Genomic DNA, 14,811 nt, shown 5'->3' with positions numbered 1-14,811 from the left:
ACGGACTCATTGTATCCGAGCTTATTGAGTTCCTACGAGCTTTAGTACATCTGCGACTTATGGCACCTGCGTTCTGTATTTCTACGGCGCAGATTTTGCAAATTCTATATGGATTTGCTAAGGGCCCATTGGCATCCAAGATCTTGGCTGCTATACATTCTGGTGATATGCTTGATGCTTTTCACGAACATGTATTAGCTTTCTTTATTCCGCGCTGTACAGTGTTGCCATTGTTGAACGCCGACTATTACCGACGGCAAAGGAAGGATGAGCCGCTTTGGCTCTGGTAATTAGAAAAAGATAACCAACATACCTATCATAAATTCAATTCTGCGTAGCAAGTGTAGTAACGTGCTATAGGAAATACTATTTAGTGCCCTCTAATTTCTCCAACATAAAAAAAGCACCAATATAGTCTTCTTCGCCTGTTGTTAGGTCAGGACAATGGTACCAACTGTTTTTTGGATTTGTTTCTTGGAAAGACACATGAGACTGTTGTAACTGACTGCCAAACTTTCTCCTGAACTGATGACAAAGTCCAGTTCTTCAGGCTTTTCACCATTTTCTAATATGCAATGAACACTGAAATAGGCTGTGTCAAGAATATACCTCAACATCTTTTAATATTTTCTCAGCCAATCCCTGGATTTTGTATAAATGTGGAGCTGACAATCATTTCTATCAATGCTCCCCATATTCTGGATGTAGGCTTGTACCATGGCAAGCATTTCAACAATTCTTTCCTTTCAGATATTCATGGCTTACCACTGTGAATGCAGTTCACATGGGTCACTTCCTATCCACCTTTTCAATTGAACATTTTTGGCTTCTTTATGCCTGGGCCCTGTTTCAGAGATTGTCCTAATACAACCACTTTCATTATTTCAAAATACTAAATTGTACATCAGTAACATAACTTCATTTACTTTTTGATAACTACACTGAACACACACTTTCTAAAACACCTTGGCATAGCATATTTTCCAATAATTGGTGATTTATTTTCTCACCACCATGAGAACAATAAGGCAATACAATGAAACATTTGTGTTTTTCTAAGTTATTTAGAATCTGGACGATGGACAAAGTCCGAAAACCCAGTATCTCTGAATGAAACATTTTTTGCTCTCTCCACATGGGTACACACCAAAGGTTGTGCTAGGACATGGTTTGCAAAACAGCCATTTCATTAGATACAGAAATATGCTGGCACATAACCTTGTAGAGTACCAGGCAGGATCCCTACCATGCACTACTGTCTGCACGAAAATTTCCACATTCAACACACACATTCCATGCATCATGTTTTATAAACCAGTCAAGCCACACATTTGACATTTACAATGTACTACTTTCAGCCTGAGTGGCTTCCTGCAATAAAAGTTCATTACTATGAACATTTTACAAGCTTAATTTGCTGCAACAATTACTTAAGCAAATTTCATATTCCACATGTGACAATGCCTTAAAAAGTCTCCTTACTTTTACTGTTCTTCACATCTATGCTGAGGGTTTCTGTAACTTCATATTACTTAATGCAGATACCCAAAGATGCTTCATTAAAAACTTGCAAAATGGAATTTTTCCTTGTCCAGGAAAATATACTTTCCTACTTTTAGTACCAATATAAAGAAAATGTGGAGTGAACACTGTAAAGGTCCTCAACCAAAGCAAAAATACAAAAATATTTCAGACTGCATAGAATTTACCAACTGGAAAAATTGAAGCTCAGACACTTCCAGCCTTCACAAGGTCACAAAAACCTTCTGGTGGAAACCACGAATGTTAAGAATATAGCATCATCACAGCTTCAGTAAGACAAGAGTGGGGGAAGAAGTTACTGATGTACAAGACTATATTTTAAGCTCAAGCCCTCCAAAACTATGGGCCATGAACCTTACATGCTATGCATCTTTTTAACCCTACCATAATTACCTAACTGAACCTCATGTTTGGTACAGAAATTTAAAATAATGTCTGTAGGGATAACCTCACCACAACTGTGAGATCTGCAGTCATCAGGATGAACTTGAAACCATTTGAAACAGTCGACATAGCCTAAACAAACATCACAGCAAACCGGCAATCCAGACAACCCTGTTAATAGTTATTAAATACTGTACTACAGATGGCCACAAACTATACCTCCCTCCACGATGTAACTTATCTATTTCCTCCATCTCCTGTTCACTTTCACAACATGTTTCAGCCATATATGGCCATCATCAGTCCTTTTGCCAAAAACTGTTTCACTGTGTGGTATATCCCACTTCTTCTATCAATGAATGTGATATATCCTAATTTAAAATAATGGGCTCTATGAAAATCAATTAAAAACCAAGAAAGTCTAGTTAAAATTTAGTTAGAATTTTTCAATATTCTGCTTGAGGGCTGTCGGCTCTTTATCCAGACACCACTGTGTAGGGATTTTTGTTTGCATTACTTATGAAGCTGAATAGGTGTCGGTATGTAGCACTTGAAATAATGATGTAGTTATCATGTATGCCCCATGCCTGGCAGGCTCCTGGTGTGTGTATGTAGACCTTATGAATATGATGGTCAGTTGTCATGACAATCTCGGGTAATTACTCCTGCATACTAGGTTATATTGTACAAAGGCTAACAACATTACTGTAATACCCAGACCCCACCATAACTCAATCTAACAGAAGGTAATATGAGGTTTGTTTCAAGTTAGAAGTATCACCTGTTTCCTCCAACAATTATGATGCTGTCAAAGGATATTACGTAACAAGAATGATGGTACAAGACCCAAGAAATAAACGTGCAAATAGGATGTCCTGTTCAGTGTTAAAATCTTGATTTTGCAGGATTTGAGTGCATTTAGTATAAAAAATTGTTATAGACGTCTTATTTGGCAAAAAAAAAAGCCCAAAACTTAAACTTTTAATTGAAAATGTGTGATCGTCTTTGCATCAGTCTCATACACCAGTATACATGGTAGTTGAAATGATAATTTCTACATGTTTGTTCCATTATGCAGGCATGTGCCAGAATAATTCTGCATGCCTTTCAATTCCCTAATAAGCAACTGCATGAATACAAAGGTCCCAACCAGTCACGCTCTGCTACATCCTAAAAGCCATCAGAATTGAATACATTATGGAGGTGGCCACTAAATTTTATATCCACAGTGTGAAACATAACAGACTGTGGTCTCCTACATTGGCCTTTTCATCCTACAATCTGTGTTAGAAATCCATCAACGCTAAAGCAAGGAGAAGCCAGGAAGATTACAGACAATAACTAACATCATGCCAGACTTCGTTAGGACTTTTCTTTTCCAGATTTTAAATTCAAATTCTGTAGAAGAATGGGATAGAGCAGTAAAGACGGTCCACTCACCTGCAACATGAGAATATATGCGTGGAATCTCCTGATCCTTTTCAGCCACATGTGAAACAAGTTCACGGAAACTCTCCAGGAAATGAGCAGAAGTCACAAGCGATTCCTTCTTTAATTCTATGATCAAATTACCTGCCAGCTCACGGTCTGCGTCTGCAATGAATAATCACAACATGTTTATGGGCTGGTTTCAGATGGCCACAATAAATAAATGTATCAACAATTTGCCAATATCATGCAGCTGATAGCCTTTCTGAGTAAGGGTAAAGTAGTCCCTGTGCTTAACTAAATAAGCACTATGCCATGAAGGTGTATGTCGGAGTGGATGTACAGATCCACATTTACTTGATGTCAGCACTAGCTGGAGGTGAGCAGTCAGCTTCACACCGCAGTCACTTTACCTCTGGGGAAAGAGCCCCTTGTTCCCATTGGATAGGAGGTTGGGTGGACCCCAGAGCTGGTCTGGATGAAGTAGAGAAGAGAAAATTCTTGACCCTACTGGGACTTGAACTCCAACCCCTCGGTCATCCAGCCTATAGCCAGTCACTATACTGCCTATCCTGGCTCCTATCCTTCAAGCATAAAAGAAATTCATTCAAGGTTGAAGGAAGTTCATTAGTGAACAGAGAGCATTCCAAATAATATCTTCACAGTACACAACTTATGCAATCAAAAGTAGTCGAAACATACCTCCCAGTCAGTATAGCAATCAGGCTGTAGGCTGCATGATTGAGCAAGCAGAGATCAATTCGTAACAGGGTCAAGGGCTCGGTACAGTACTTTCTTCAATCCACAAAAGTAAACAATAGCTGAAGATTCAACTTAAACACAAAAGGAATGCTTCTTTTCTCTAGAGGAAAGAAATTTCAGGTCTCAGAAAAGCTATGTAAGATGAAGCTCAAACAACTATAACCTTCATCATTCCATACAGCCACCGAGTAGAAACCCTGAATGTTTCAACTATATCATCCAGTTTCTAAATCTAGCCCAAAATGTAACATTTAAAAACATATGCTACTGGAATAATTTACAAGGCACCATTTCTTTAAAAGCTTCCATGTGCATACAAAGGGTGGAAAAAATTACAAATGCACAATTAGTAGTTTATGTCTGCATACAATCTGCACTAGCATAATTCCCACATGAAAGCAGTTGCCATTACTCCTACGACAAATACAATCTCCATGTCTCTAAATCATAACATACACAAGAGTTTAACCCTGTCTAACCTTCTCAGAGACTTCTAACATCACTACTTTCTCAACAGGTCCAATGTCATAAGACTTCCACCACAAATTTTACTGTTTACAGTCACATTATGCTTGTGAATGTTATATCCTTGCTCATTACATTCTTTGACATTCCTCCAGCTGCCTGCACAAGTTTCACCACTGATAATTACTTTACCATTTTTGTCCAAGGTCTGTGTCATGATGGCAAGTAGAACATAGCGAACAAATCTGTCAGGTATCTTCTGTTCCCGGTATGAGCTGAGGGCATCCTGCACATTACCAGATCGAAGGTACTCTTCCATAAGTGATTCTATCTTCTTAAGGATGTCTTCTTTGCTGGGGCCCTAAAATCACAAAAGTGGCTTTACAAAACAGAGCAATAGCTAATCAGGTGTGCTGTGAAAATACTCTCTTGGTTCAACTCAGACGCCTTCAACCTTCATCTGGTTCTCACAAACCGTCCGGTGGAAACCGCGAATGAAGCAGTAGACATCATCACTGTTGCAAAAGTTCTCCAATATAAAGCAGGCAAGAGCAGTAATATGCACATTATTCATTTGGCCTACTAAAACGAAAATGTTATAGAGAAGTCATATTTATGTCTAAGACCCTGTGCTCATGACAGATACTTTTACACAGATACCACATTAAACTACAATGTTACTTTGAAGACTAAAAATAATTTCCAACTTCAGTGTAAACACATACCTTGTCTTTCTTTCCCCCTTTGTTCTTGTCAAGTGAGGCCTGTTTAATGAGTATTGGGGCCTCTTTATGCAGCAGTGGAGGGCTTGGCTTCAGCTGAGGTGGAGCCATTAGTGGTTCGCTCATCAAACCAGTGGGGCGACCTGTAATATTTGTTAACATCTGCATTCAACATCCAAATCAAACAGAATGACCCACCTGTCAAAACATAAAATGCAAGCAGTTTGTGGTTTACTACAGGTAGAATGCATAATGTGCTACAAACTCAGCCATTTTCACCCTTTAGTAGGTCTCAAAGAATCTTCTGGTGGAAACTGTGAATGAAGTAGTAGCTATTTATCATCACAGTTACAAGACAGGCTTCTGGAAGTAAGAACTAAAATTCAACTCTAAATGTCAAAATAGCTGGCAACATAACACCAAGCAAGCACATAAACACACACACACAGAAGAGATTATTCATTGTTACCACATTTAAATATTGTCATATATATCAGTATGACTACAGATGGGTTTTGGATTGATGGTCAATTTTATTGGACACTCTGATACAGCATGAGGCTACACTTTACAATTCCACACTAGTGTCCACAGTCATGTCTTCACAAATTGTTCCTTGGCAGCGGCTTCCAACAGTGGACATTCCCTCGCCTCTGGGTTCCTGAACTATATGCAACCTCACCTACCAGCTTCTAACAAACCTTCAAACAAACAGACCTCTGACTGAATGGCTCACCAACCAACTCACTGAACGACTCTCTACTCTACTCTACTCTACTCAGTTCAACTGACTGACCTCCACAATGTTCATTCACTCATTTTCCACAACCTGATAGAAATCCCTACTGCTCACTTAACAGCCTCCAATACTAGTTGTGTGAGGGCCTCATATAATGTCTTCACACTTCCGAGGTGTAGCGCTTGTCTCCTGTTTCATCCTCTACTTCATCTGAGACAGCTGCCATCTTGAACCTTAGTCCTTAATTCCACTGTTGCATTCTGGGCCCAACCGTCATCTCTTTTCAATCATCAGACCATGTGCTACACACTGGGCAGGACTGGCATGGCGGATTGTCTGTGGGCTGTAGCCCACTTCTTCTGGGACCCACAAATGCCCTTGGTCAATTTCTCTGGTGCCACCCTATGGCTAAGAGGCCAGTCCTCCAGTGCTTCAATAGTTTCCACTTCAGACTCTTCTTTAGCAACTTCCTGATGCTCCATTAAAGACTTCACTTCTTCCATTCCGGCCTTCATTATGGCCATTGTCCTTTTTTGATGGGCTTACAGTTCAGCTTTCGTTCCCTTGTAACCTGCTTTCAATACAGCCTTCAATTCGTGGCCAGCCAGCAGGCATTTCAGTATTGGTTAATTATGCCTGAAGTTTCATACGCACTATTAAACATGGCAATGAATAATTTCTTGGCTTTTCAGGACAAAGATGGCCACTAAAACCAAAGCAAATGAAAGAACAAAAAAGTTTATCTTTTTGCATACCTGGATTGAGCAACACTGGCTTAGTATTGGTTGGTTTGAACATCATGGACATGGGGGCAGGTCTCAAAGAAACATCCTCAAGATTGCCTTGACCTTGTTGTTGTGCCAACATAATCTTATTCTTGAAACGAGGCGGTAGCTCCTTGTTCCCAGCTGAAAACATATAATACTGCATACAAAATGTACCAAAACCAGATATCCACTAATAAAACCTAAATCTGCTACTCATTCAAACATTTGTTGCTGTTTCGTGCATATGAATCGCCTGTCCTGTGTGCTGAGAGGGGCAATCAGGACTGTGGCTCAATTTATATGTGCCTGAAATTGATTCTCACATAACACCACGAACATGATAATGGGAGATTTTTATGGACTATGAAGATTATGGACTTCTGACAGATCTTTACCAACATTTCAATGGCACCTACTTAGGATAGAGGCAGCAAGTTCATCAATAATGCAGGCAATCATCAATGTCAATGAATAATACTGTTTGGAGCAGTTGCCATCTCACTGTCAGCAGCCATTAACGTCTGTATTTCGTCCACTCACTATATCACCTTAACACCACAGCTCAATAATGGCACTGTACTCTTCTGGTATCTGCATGGAATGAACTAACTCATGATTTGCAGCGTAGACTATTTCAAGTCTGTTTCTGTCCGCATTGGATACACATCTGCACTGTGCTGGCCTCATGTCTCTACTATCCTATATTCATCTGACCTCAGGTTGCAACTTAACTGTCTTACCATTTGGTGACTTATTACCAGACAGCACTGACCAATACTTCACAGCAATTTCTGCTTCCCATCCACATACACTATGCCCTACACTGCCTCTAAGATTAGACTGCTGCCTTCAGTCAGTCAGGTAAACTGCTACGGGCCCTCGCCAGCAGTCATCCTTTGTTCCAAGTACTGTCTCACAACTCTGGGAGTTCAACTCTGACTCACCTCCTCACAACTCCATTCTCTTTGAGAATTTTCCAACTACCTTTTACAGGGGCAGTCCTTTGATAAGTCTCTCGTGGACACTTGGATAACACAATCCTCCAGAGTACACAAATAAGCAATCCCATAATTAAAACCAGAGTTGTATGCAGTTTAGTGGATTACAGTCCAGGAGAATTAACCTTTATCGGACAGGCCATTTAATTTCCGGCAGGGGCAGCTGGACGGAGTTTATTTAAATGCCCGCCCTTCTAGAGCAATGAAATTGTAAGCATGTTTCTAAAAATGGTGTGATTTCTACATTTTTTATGATAAACGAACGAAATGAACGCTCCTTTAATCTAGAAAGAATATAGAATCAGATATTCTAATTTACAGATTTTAATATCTATAAAAAATTTTTACACTGATTCCAATAAAAAAAAAAAAATCCCGAAATTCATACATTTTCTGCACCATGCATTCCAGCAGTATAATACATTTTCTGCACCATGCGTTTTAGCAGTGTAAGTCCTTCATGGCGACCTCACATACAATGCTATCTCTTGTTGAAGCTTATTTATCGTATGGGACATGTCGCTATGCAGGACTGTGGGCGTCTGAAATCGCTCGCTGTGTAATATCTGTTAGAAAGACACAGGAGTACATTCTCGGAATATGGTGTTGCCAGATCAGTCATTCATTCATTCATTGCAGTCAAACCATTGTTTTTGTAATGATTTTGAAATATCGCAATATAAGGTTAGCCACCCATGACATCATCTAGCATGTTTGAAGCAGATATTGAGTTCAGCCAAGACGTGAATGAGATTTTTGAATGTGTGGGTGTGAGGTTATGATTTATGGCTTCTGGTCATGGTCTAAGCACACAGAGATTTTGTGCTGGCAGTAAACCATTCACTGCTAGAGAGTCGTATAGTTCACCATAGCCACACGAAGACGTCGTATGGAAGATGCTGAAATTGAGAAACAGCTCGAAGGCCACATTACCATAGATGACGCAGGAGGGAAGGCTGTTTCCTCATGAAGATGGCGAATGTATATCACGTAAGTAGAGCAAAAATTTAATTTTAAGTTTAATTTTAAAAAAATCTTTACACACGTGCAATGCGCGAAATCATGTGAGGTCGTTCGGCCATATGACATCGGTAGATTACATTAGATCACGCATGAGGGAAGGCTGTCTCCTTATAAAGGTGGTGACCAAAAATCATGTAAATAAAACAACAATTTATATTTTTAATTTAATTTTAAAAAACCTTACATGCGTGGAATCCGCGACATCATATGATGTCGTTCGGCCAGCTGCCCTAACTTTTAACATCATCATATGATGACGTTCGTCTGATAAAGGTTAAGGAAAAATTAATATTTCAAAATTCAGCACCTTAGAAACTGATAAAGAAAGGAAAAACGCCATATATATCACATAATCATCAAATTCCACAGGCTTACAAAATTTCACTCAAATCCAAGTTAGTAACATCAAATGATACGCTGCTTTGGCATGGAATGACACCAAGTGAAGGCTCCATTATAACCAGCCTTACTAAAGTAATTTTAATTTTTATGGATTGGCCAAATATGTTTTCCATGCTTGGGCACATTCACAATTCCAAAGCATAAACCAAGGAGTGGAGAAGGTTTTAATCAAAAAATTTTGGGGAAAATATATGGAAATGATGAAATGAAATATGGTGACACTCCTATACCACTTTCTTCCTCAGGTACCAAAAACAAGGAATGCCTAAAAAATGAGACAAACTGTATTGTGTACTGTAAGAGCTGTAACATACTTACAGTTACTGAAGTTTTGTTGCTGTTGGGCGTTGTTGACATTGTGGTTCTGTTTGCTGTGGTTCTGATTGAAGTTCTGTCTATTGCCATTAGAAGCTCCAGGATAGAAAGTCTGCTGCTGATGTGGCCGTGACTGACTACTACCAGGGCGAAAGTTGGACTGGAAACCATTTCCGCCAAATCTATATCACAAAGAGAAGCCCATGATAAAGAATGGAAATTGAAAGGTTCTTAAATCATTATTTCTTGAATATTTTAATTAAAAAACTAGTGGAACTGATATGTACATTTTTGAAGAAAATTTGCAAAGACCCATTTTCATAACAAAAATTACTTAAAAATGAGAAAGAGAGAAAAGTAAAATAGTAGAGAACTGAGAGTACAAATACCATCAAGCAGAGATGAACCATGAATAGTGGCAGTGAAAGAAGTAACAGAAATTCACAAATTGATTATCATCTCCAACCAGTATGATTGATAAATGTTTTTTCTCCTTTTTAATCTCTCATCCTCGATATTGTAACGTGTTTCGTTACTGAATACGCCGTAGAGATCGTTAATTGGTTTATTCAACGACCTACAAGTAAGGGCTACAATTAATTATAACACAGTTGCGGGGTTTCACACTTTATAACCCTAACCGCATTAATCTGTTTACACTGCTGCAGGGTTTCACACTTTATAACCCTATGCGCAAATCAGTTCACTCTGTCTTCAGTAGTCTACACGTTTACAGTAGGGGAGCTATGTATCACTGCATCACACACTCCCGATTACACAATCACACACACGTCCAGTTCTTCTTTCCGCGACGGCTGCTATACTCCAACTGTAGTCGGCTGACTGGAGAACTGTTGATAACACCCTCGCTCATAGGCTTACTCGGAACTATCTTCGGTGATGGCCACGTTACAACTCAACTCGCAGGCTGCTGTGCAGTTCCCTTATATAGCCGCAGTGGTGCCTGTTGTGTGCTACGTCACAGTAGGAAGCGGTTCCGCGTCACCACGCGTTGCATAGCTGCCAGGATGCGGGGACTCCGCTAACTTTGGCTCCGCTCGGACCACTTCGGTTCCGCTCGGCACGTCACCGCGGGGAGAGTGGCGGGGTGATGACTTGCCTATTACGCAGCGATACGTTACTGCCACGTGCCGCTGGGGAGGTAGGGGTCAACATGTCACAATATGTTTCGGTTAGAGTGACTATCTTCAGAATGACATATCAATACTTGCGGAAACTACTATTACAATGTGATTGTTCATTATCAGTACATACATAGAATACCATTACATTACCATTGCAACTGTATTGTATGCATGTAGTCTTTATAGACACGAATAAATTGCAAGCGTAAAATCATATGAAGGTAGTATCCAAGGTTTTTCTTGTGCAACCTGCAACAACTCTATTCCTAAAAAACACATAACAATGGGATGCATAGTTTTTATTCCCTTTCTGTACAGCAAAATCATACTAAATCATAATGTTCAGAGGTACATGTGGGGGCCCTTCCTGGGTACATAAAGGTCCTGGACCACAGTACGATTTTTTACTTTAAAATATGGTTCTTAAGGGGACACTCATATCAAAAATTTATAAGTCATGAAGTCTTAATAAGAAAGACGTATTCATTCAGGTGACATAATTAAACCTTTAAAATAACGAACATTCCTTTCTGGTAAACAAAAACAAAACAAACTCCATGATTTTAGTCTGCAAGTGAACTATACCAACTGAGCGACCGCGATTTGTCAGCGAAGTTAGTGTCAACTTTAGCAGATAGTGTGTCACGTGGTCAGTGAAACAAATCCCCAACACTGTTAATTTCGGTTTTCTAGACCAGAGCCACTATTTCCTTGAAAAAGGTCCTCAATTATCCTCACAAGGCTGAGTGGACCCCGTTCCAGACCCACTACTTCTCAGAAAATCTGGTAGCACTGGGAATCGAATCCAGATCTCTGGATCTGTAGCCAGGAACTCTGGCCACTAGACCACAGATGCAGTCTAAAAACCAAACATTACTTTCTGCTACCAAAAGAAATTAGAAAAAATTTCCACGGTTCAACTTTGCCCCCCCCCCAATGTGTCAGAATACCATGAGCACTGAAAGACTCAATCTAAAAAATTGATGGATTTACACATTTCCACACCCGTGAACACAAAGTGGTTCTGGTAGACTGCCTATATGGCAGTAGGGATGTGCACCTTCATAGTACCTAAACAGTCAAGACTGATTTCATCCAGATTCTGTATTCAAAAGCTTATCCATCCTAAGTCAGTGACTGAATATAATGTCATGTTGGGTGTATAACGCGACAAATAACTTCACGCTGTATTGGATATAGCGAATTTTATTCCACAATCACTCATACAATCACACAGTTTACAATCTCACAGCTACTGCCATCTGCAGTATTACAATTACTTGACTGCATACTCTTCCCTGGCCAACTCGTGACTCGTAACTCCTCGCTTCATAGGCTGCTACACTTCAACTGTGCCACTCCTGATCATACACTCTTTAACTGTCTTCGTAGGCAGTGCAGGTCTCTTATAAACCCTCAGCCGGACAACGGGAAAACGCCTTGCTTCCTTGTTGCTTAGTCACCTGTTTACAGATAGCCTAGCAACACTGTTGGGAGTTGTTTACTGTTACATAGCAACTGTGGCGTCCCGTGTTATGTAATGGGTACCGCGGTTTACTCGATTTGCCTAGCAACCGCTGTTTACTCGCTTTGCTTAGCAACCAACGTGCTTGGACTTGGCTCACTTCGGCTCCACTCGGCATGTCACCGCTGGCAGGGGGGGGGGGCGTCCTCCATAGCACAACACATCACAATAAACATTCCATTTGCAAAACCAAAGCACCTACAGATGGGCCCCAAAACACCGAATGCCTATTTCCCCACAATATAGCTCAAAGATTTGACTAAATTTCAGTATTTTTGAAGATCGTATCCCTATATACACCTGCATAGGCGTATATAGAAAAATAACAGTACATGCACTACACACCCAGAAGGTGAAAGTCATTTTCTCAAAATGGGCTTTACTGGTCAAATGGATTTCACTGCTGTATGGCATTTAGCAACCAACAATGGCCTGCTGAACAACAATCAATTTAATTTTGAGGGTAATGTAGTCAAGATGAATCATATTTGAGACAGTATATGCAATGTCTTTGCATCCATTTTCTTTAATTTTAAATCAATTTATGCTGCTAGTTTACAGTTACAAATTCCATGCTCAACAGTGCATGATGTGCTATACAAAAGGCTACACGTAAGAGCGTACATGATTCTAATGATTCATGCACTTAAACCAAGTGACCAATTGGCACACACAAACCTTGCTGTGGAAATGCTAGTAGGAACTGACACATCACCCAATTTCCTTTGCCAAGTGTGCCTCTTGGACATGGTGATGTTCCATGTAAATAAGTCAAAATCAAAATGTCACGTGTGAATTGGATAGTCAGCCCCAAAGTGAACGTGTGGGCCGGCTTAACACACAACAAATTGGACCATTTTCTTTTCACAAACCAATTAATCATACATAAAATAAACAGAATGACAGAATGAATAATTTCTGGCAAAGAGAAAATGTGGATACCAACTGTTGCTTCAAGAATGATTACACTAAACCAAGAGAAAGAGCTCTGGACAACCAAAATGTTTACATTAAAACAGTTTCTATACCAAAGTTCTATTCAACCAATATGGGAAAATAATATGGTGTCTACAATATGCTTTGGGTGAAACAAGAAGTCTTAAAATTGTATGAAAAGCCATTGCATGTGGCAACACTATACAAGGATTTCACTGTATATACTATTCAAGTACCCACATTAAAAAAGGCATATAAAAATAAATTTTGTTCAAGTTTTACATTCTTAATGTACTTATTATTTTGAAGTACTGATCCAAATTCAAAACAAAATTTATTCACACTTTCAGGGGCAAACATGAAGCCTCAACTTTTCAAAGCAGCACCTGATAAATATCTTGTGGTGGAAATGTGAGAAAACTATTTCATTGCTGCTTTATCCAGATAAACAAAGTCCACATAATTATATACATTAAAATCCCTTGAAAACAATTTAATTTTTCTAAATACAGAGATAAAAACAACTTACGAGAACTTGTCGTGTGGAACTGGTATGGTTGTTAGAGATGTACCCAATGGGAAAGGTGGCAACACTTCTTCCAAGCCACTGCGCATCTTAAGGGGATGCCCAAACAAAGCAGGAATTCCAGCTCCAGGAATTCGACCAGCAGGGCCTGCACCAGGCCCGACATGGGGAGGATAGCCTCCTCGGACACTATTGCGAGGTTCTTCGTCACGAATCTAAAATCAAATTGGCACAGACAATATGTTAACCAAGTCTCATTTACTGCTTACTGTACCAGTTTGGGTCTATGCAATATATAAAAAGAACTCTGTAGCTTACTTTAACTTTACTGAAGTCCCAATTCAAGGTTCTTTTCAGGGTAGTGGATTTGAACATCAGAGGAAATATTTATAGGCAAGTAATTTAACACTGAGTTTACTGACTCAGTGTCACTGAAACCAAACCTTTAACAATGGAAAATCCTTAAGCTGAGGAACAGAAATGGGGGTTCAACTGTATTTTGAAATTATCTGCTAAAAACCTCATGAGTAGGAATAAAACAGTGACATGAGCAGATTCTGTGGCTCCCACTATTCAACCCACCAAAATCTAAATGATGTGAAATAATCAGGTTAAGCTCTAAAAATCTCTAACTTCCCTGCAGCTTGTTAGCTGCCAGCAAGGACTCTCACATAGAGGTTCTTATGGCCACACTGGAGATTATCAATGCTGCTGCTCAACCAGTCTATTTTTGCTGTCAGCATAAGCTCCTATGTTGGGCCTCAATGTTATTTTTATTAAAAAATATAAGTAAAACATATCTATTCATGTTGTTACTACGTAAAATGAATCTTCTTTCACATAACCTGAAAATTTACTTTTATTTGATAGGTAAAATGGCCTTGAGAGTTGAACAGTTGAATTAGTCACAGAAAGCAGAGTGACTGTGGGTCTTCAGAAATGAGTTTCTTCAACTGAGAGCTCCCACATCAAGGACAGATCCAGAAATATTCAGCAAAGAATCTGTCTCTGAAAGTGAATTATTGACAAATCTGAAATCTATACATCGAATAAAAACTGACATGTTACAGAAACTATGGATACTGCAATAATGGAAACGGTTTCTGAGTCAGATACCGCATCTGTTACTGCA

The 14,811-nt window shown here is 39.5% G+C and overlaps 1 protein-coding gene across 2 annotated transcripts in view; it reads right to left on the bottom strand.

Moving 5' to 3' along the window:
* The window catches only part of LOC111872513 (eukaryotic translation initiation factor 4 gamma 2), a 47,813-nt gene that overhangs the window by 17,247 nt on the left and 15,755 nt on the right, over window positions 1-14,811 (bottom strand). For both annotated transcript variants that reach the window (XM_023866510.1, XM_033754719.1), the window contains 6 exons: window positions 13,683-13,894; window positions 9,551-9,729; window positions 6,798-6,950; window positions 5,307-5,446; window positions 4,774-4,942; window positions 3,367-3,519 (listed from right to left, as the gene is read on the bottom strand). In XM_023866510.1, coding sequence (XP_023722278.1) covers window positions 3,367-3,519; window positions 4,774-4,942; window positions 5,307-5,446; window positions 6,798-6,950; window positions 9,551-9,729; window positions 13,683-13,894 — 1,006 coding nt within the window. The remainder of the gene's footprint in view (window positions 1-3,366; window positions 3,520-4,773; window positions 4,943-5,306; window positions 5,447-6,797; window positions 6,951-9,550; window positions 9,730-13,682; window positions 13,895-14,811) is intronic.

This window comes from Cryptotermes secundus, unplaced genomic scaffold, assembly GCF_002891405.2.
Source record: "Cryptotermes secundus unplaced genomic scaffold, Csec_1.0 scaffold537, whole genome shotgun sequence".
Classification (NCBI taxonomy): Eukaryota; Metazoa; Arthropoda; class Insecta; order Blattodea; family Kalotermitidae; genus Cryptotermes; species Cryptotermes secundus.
This window is presented reverse-complemented; position numbering and strand designations above follow the sequence as displayed.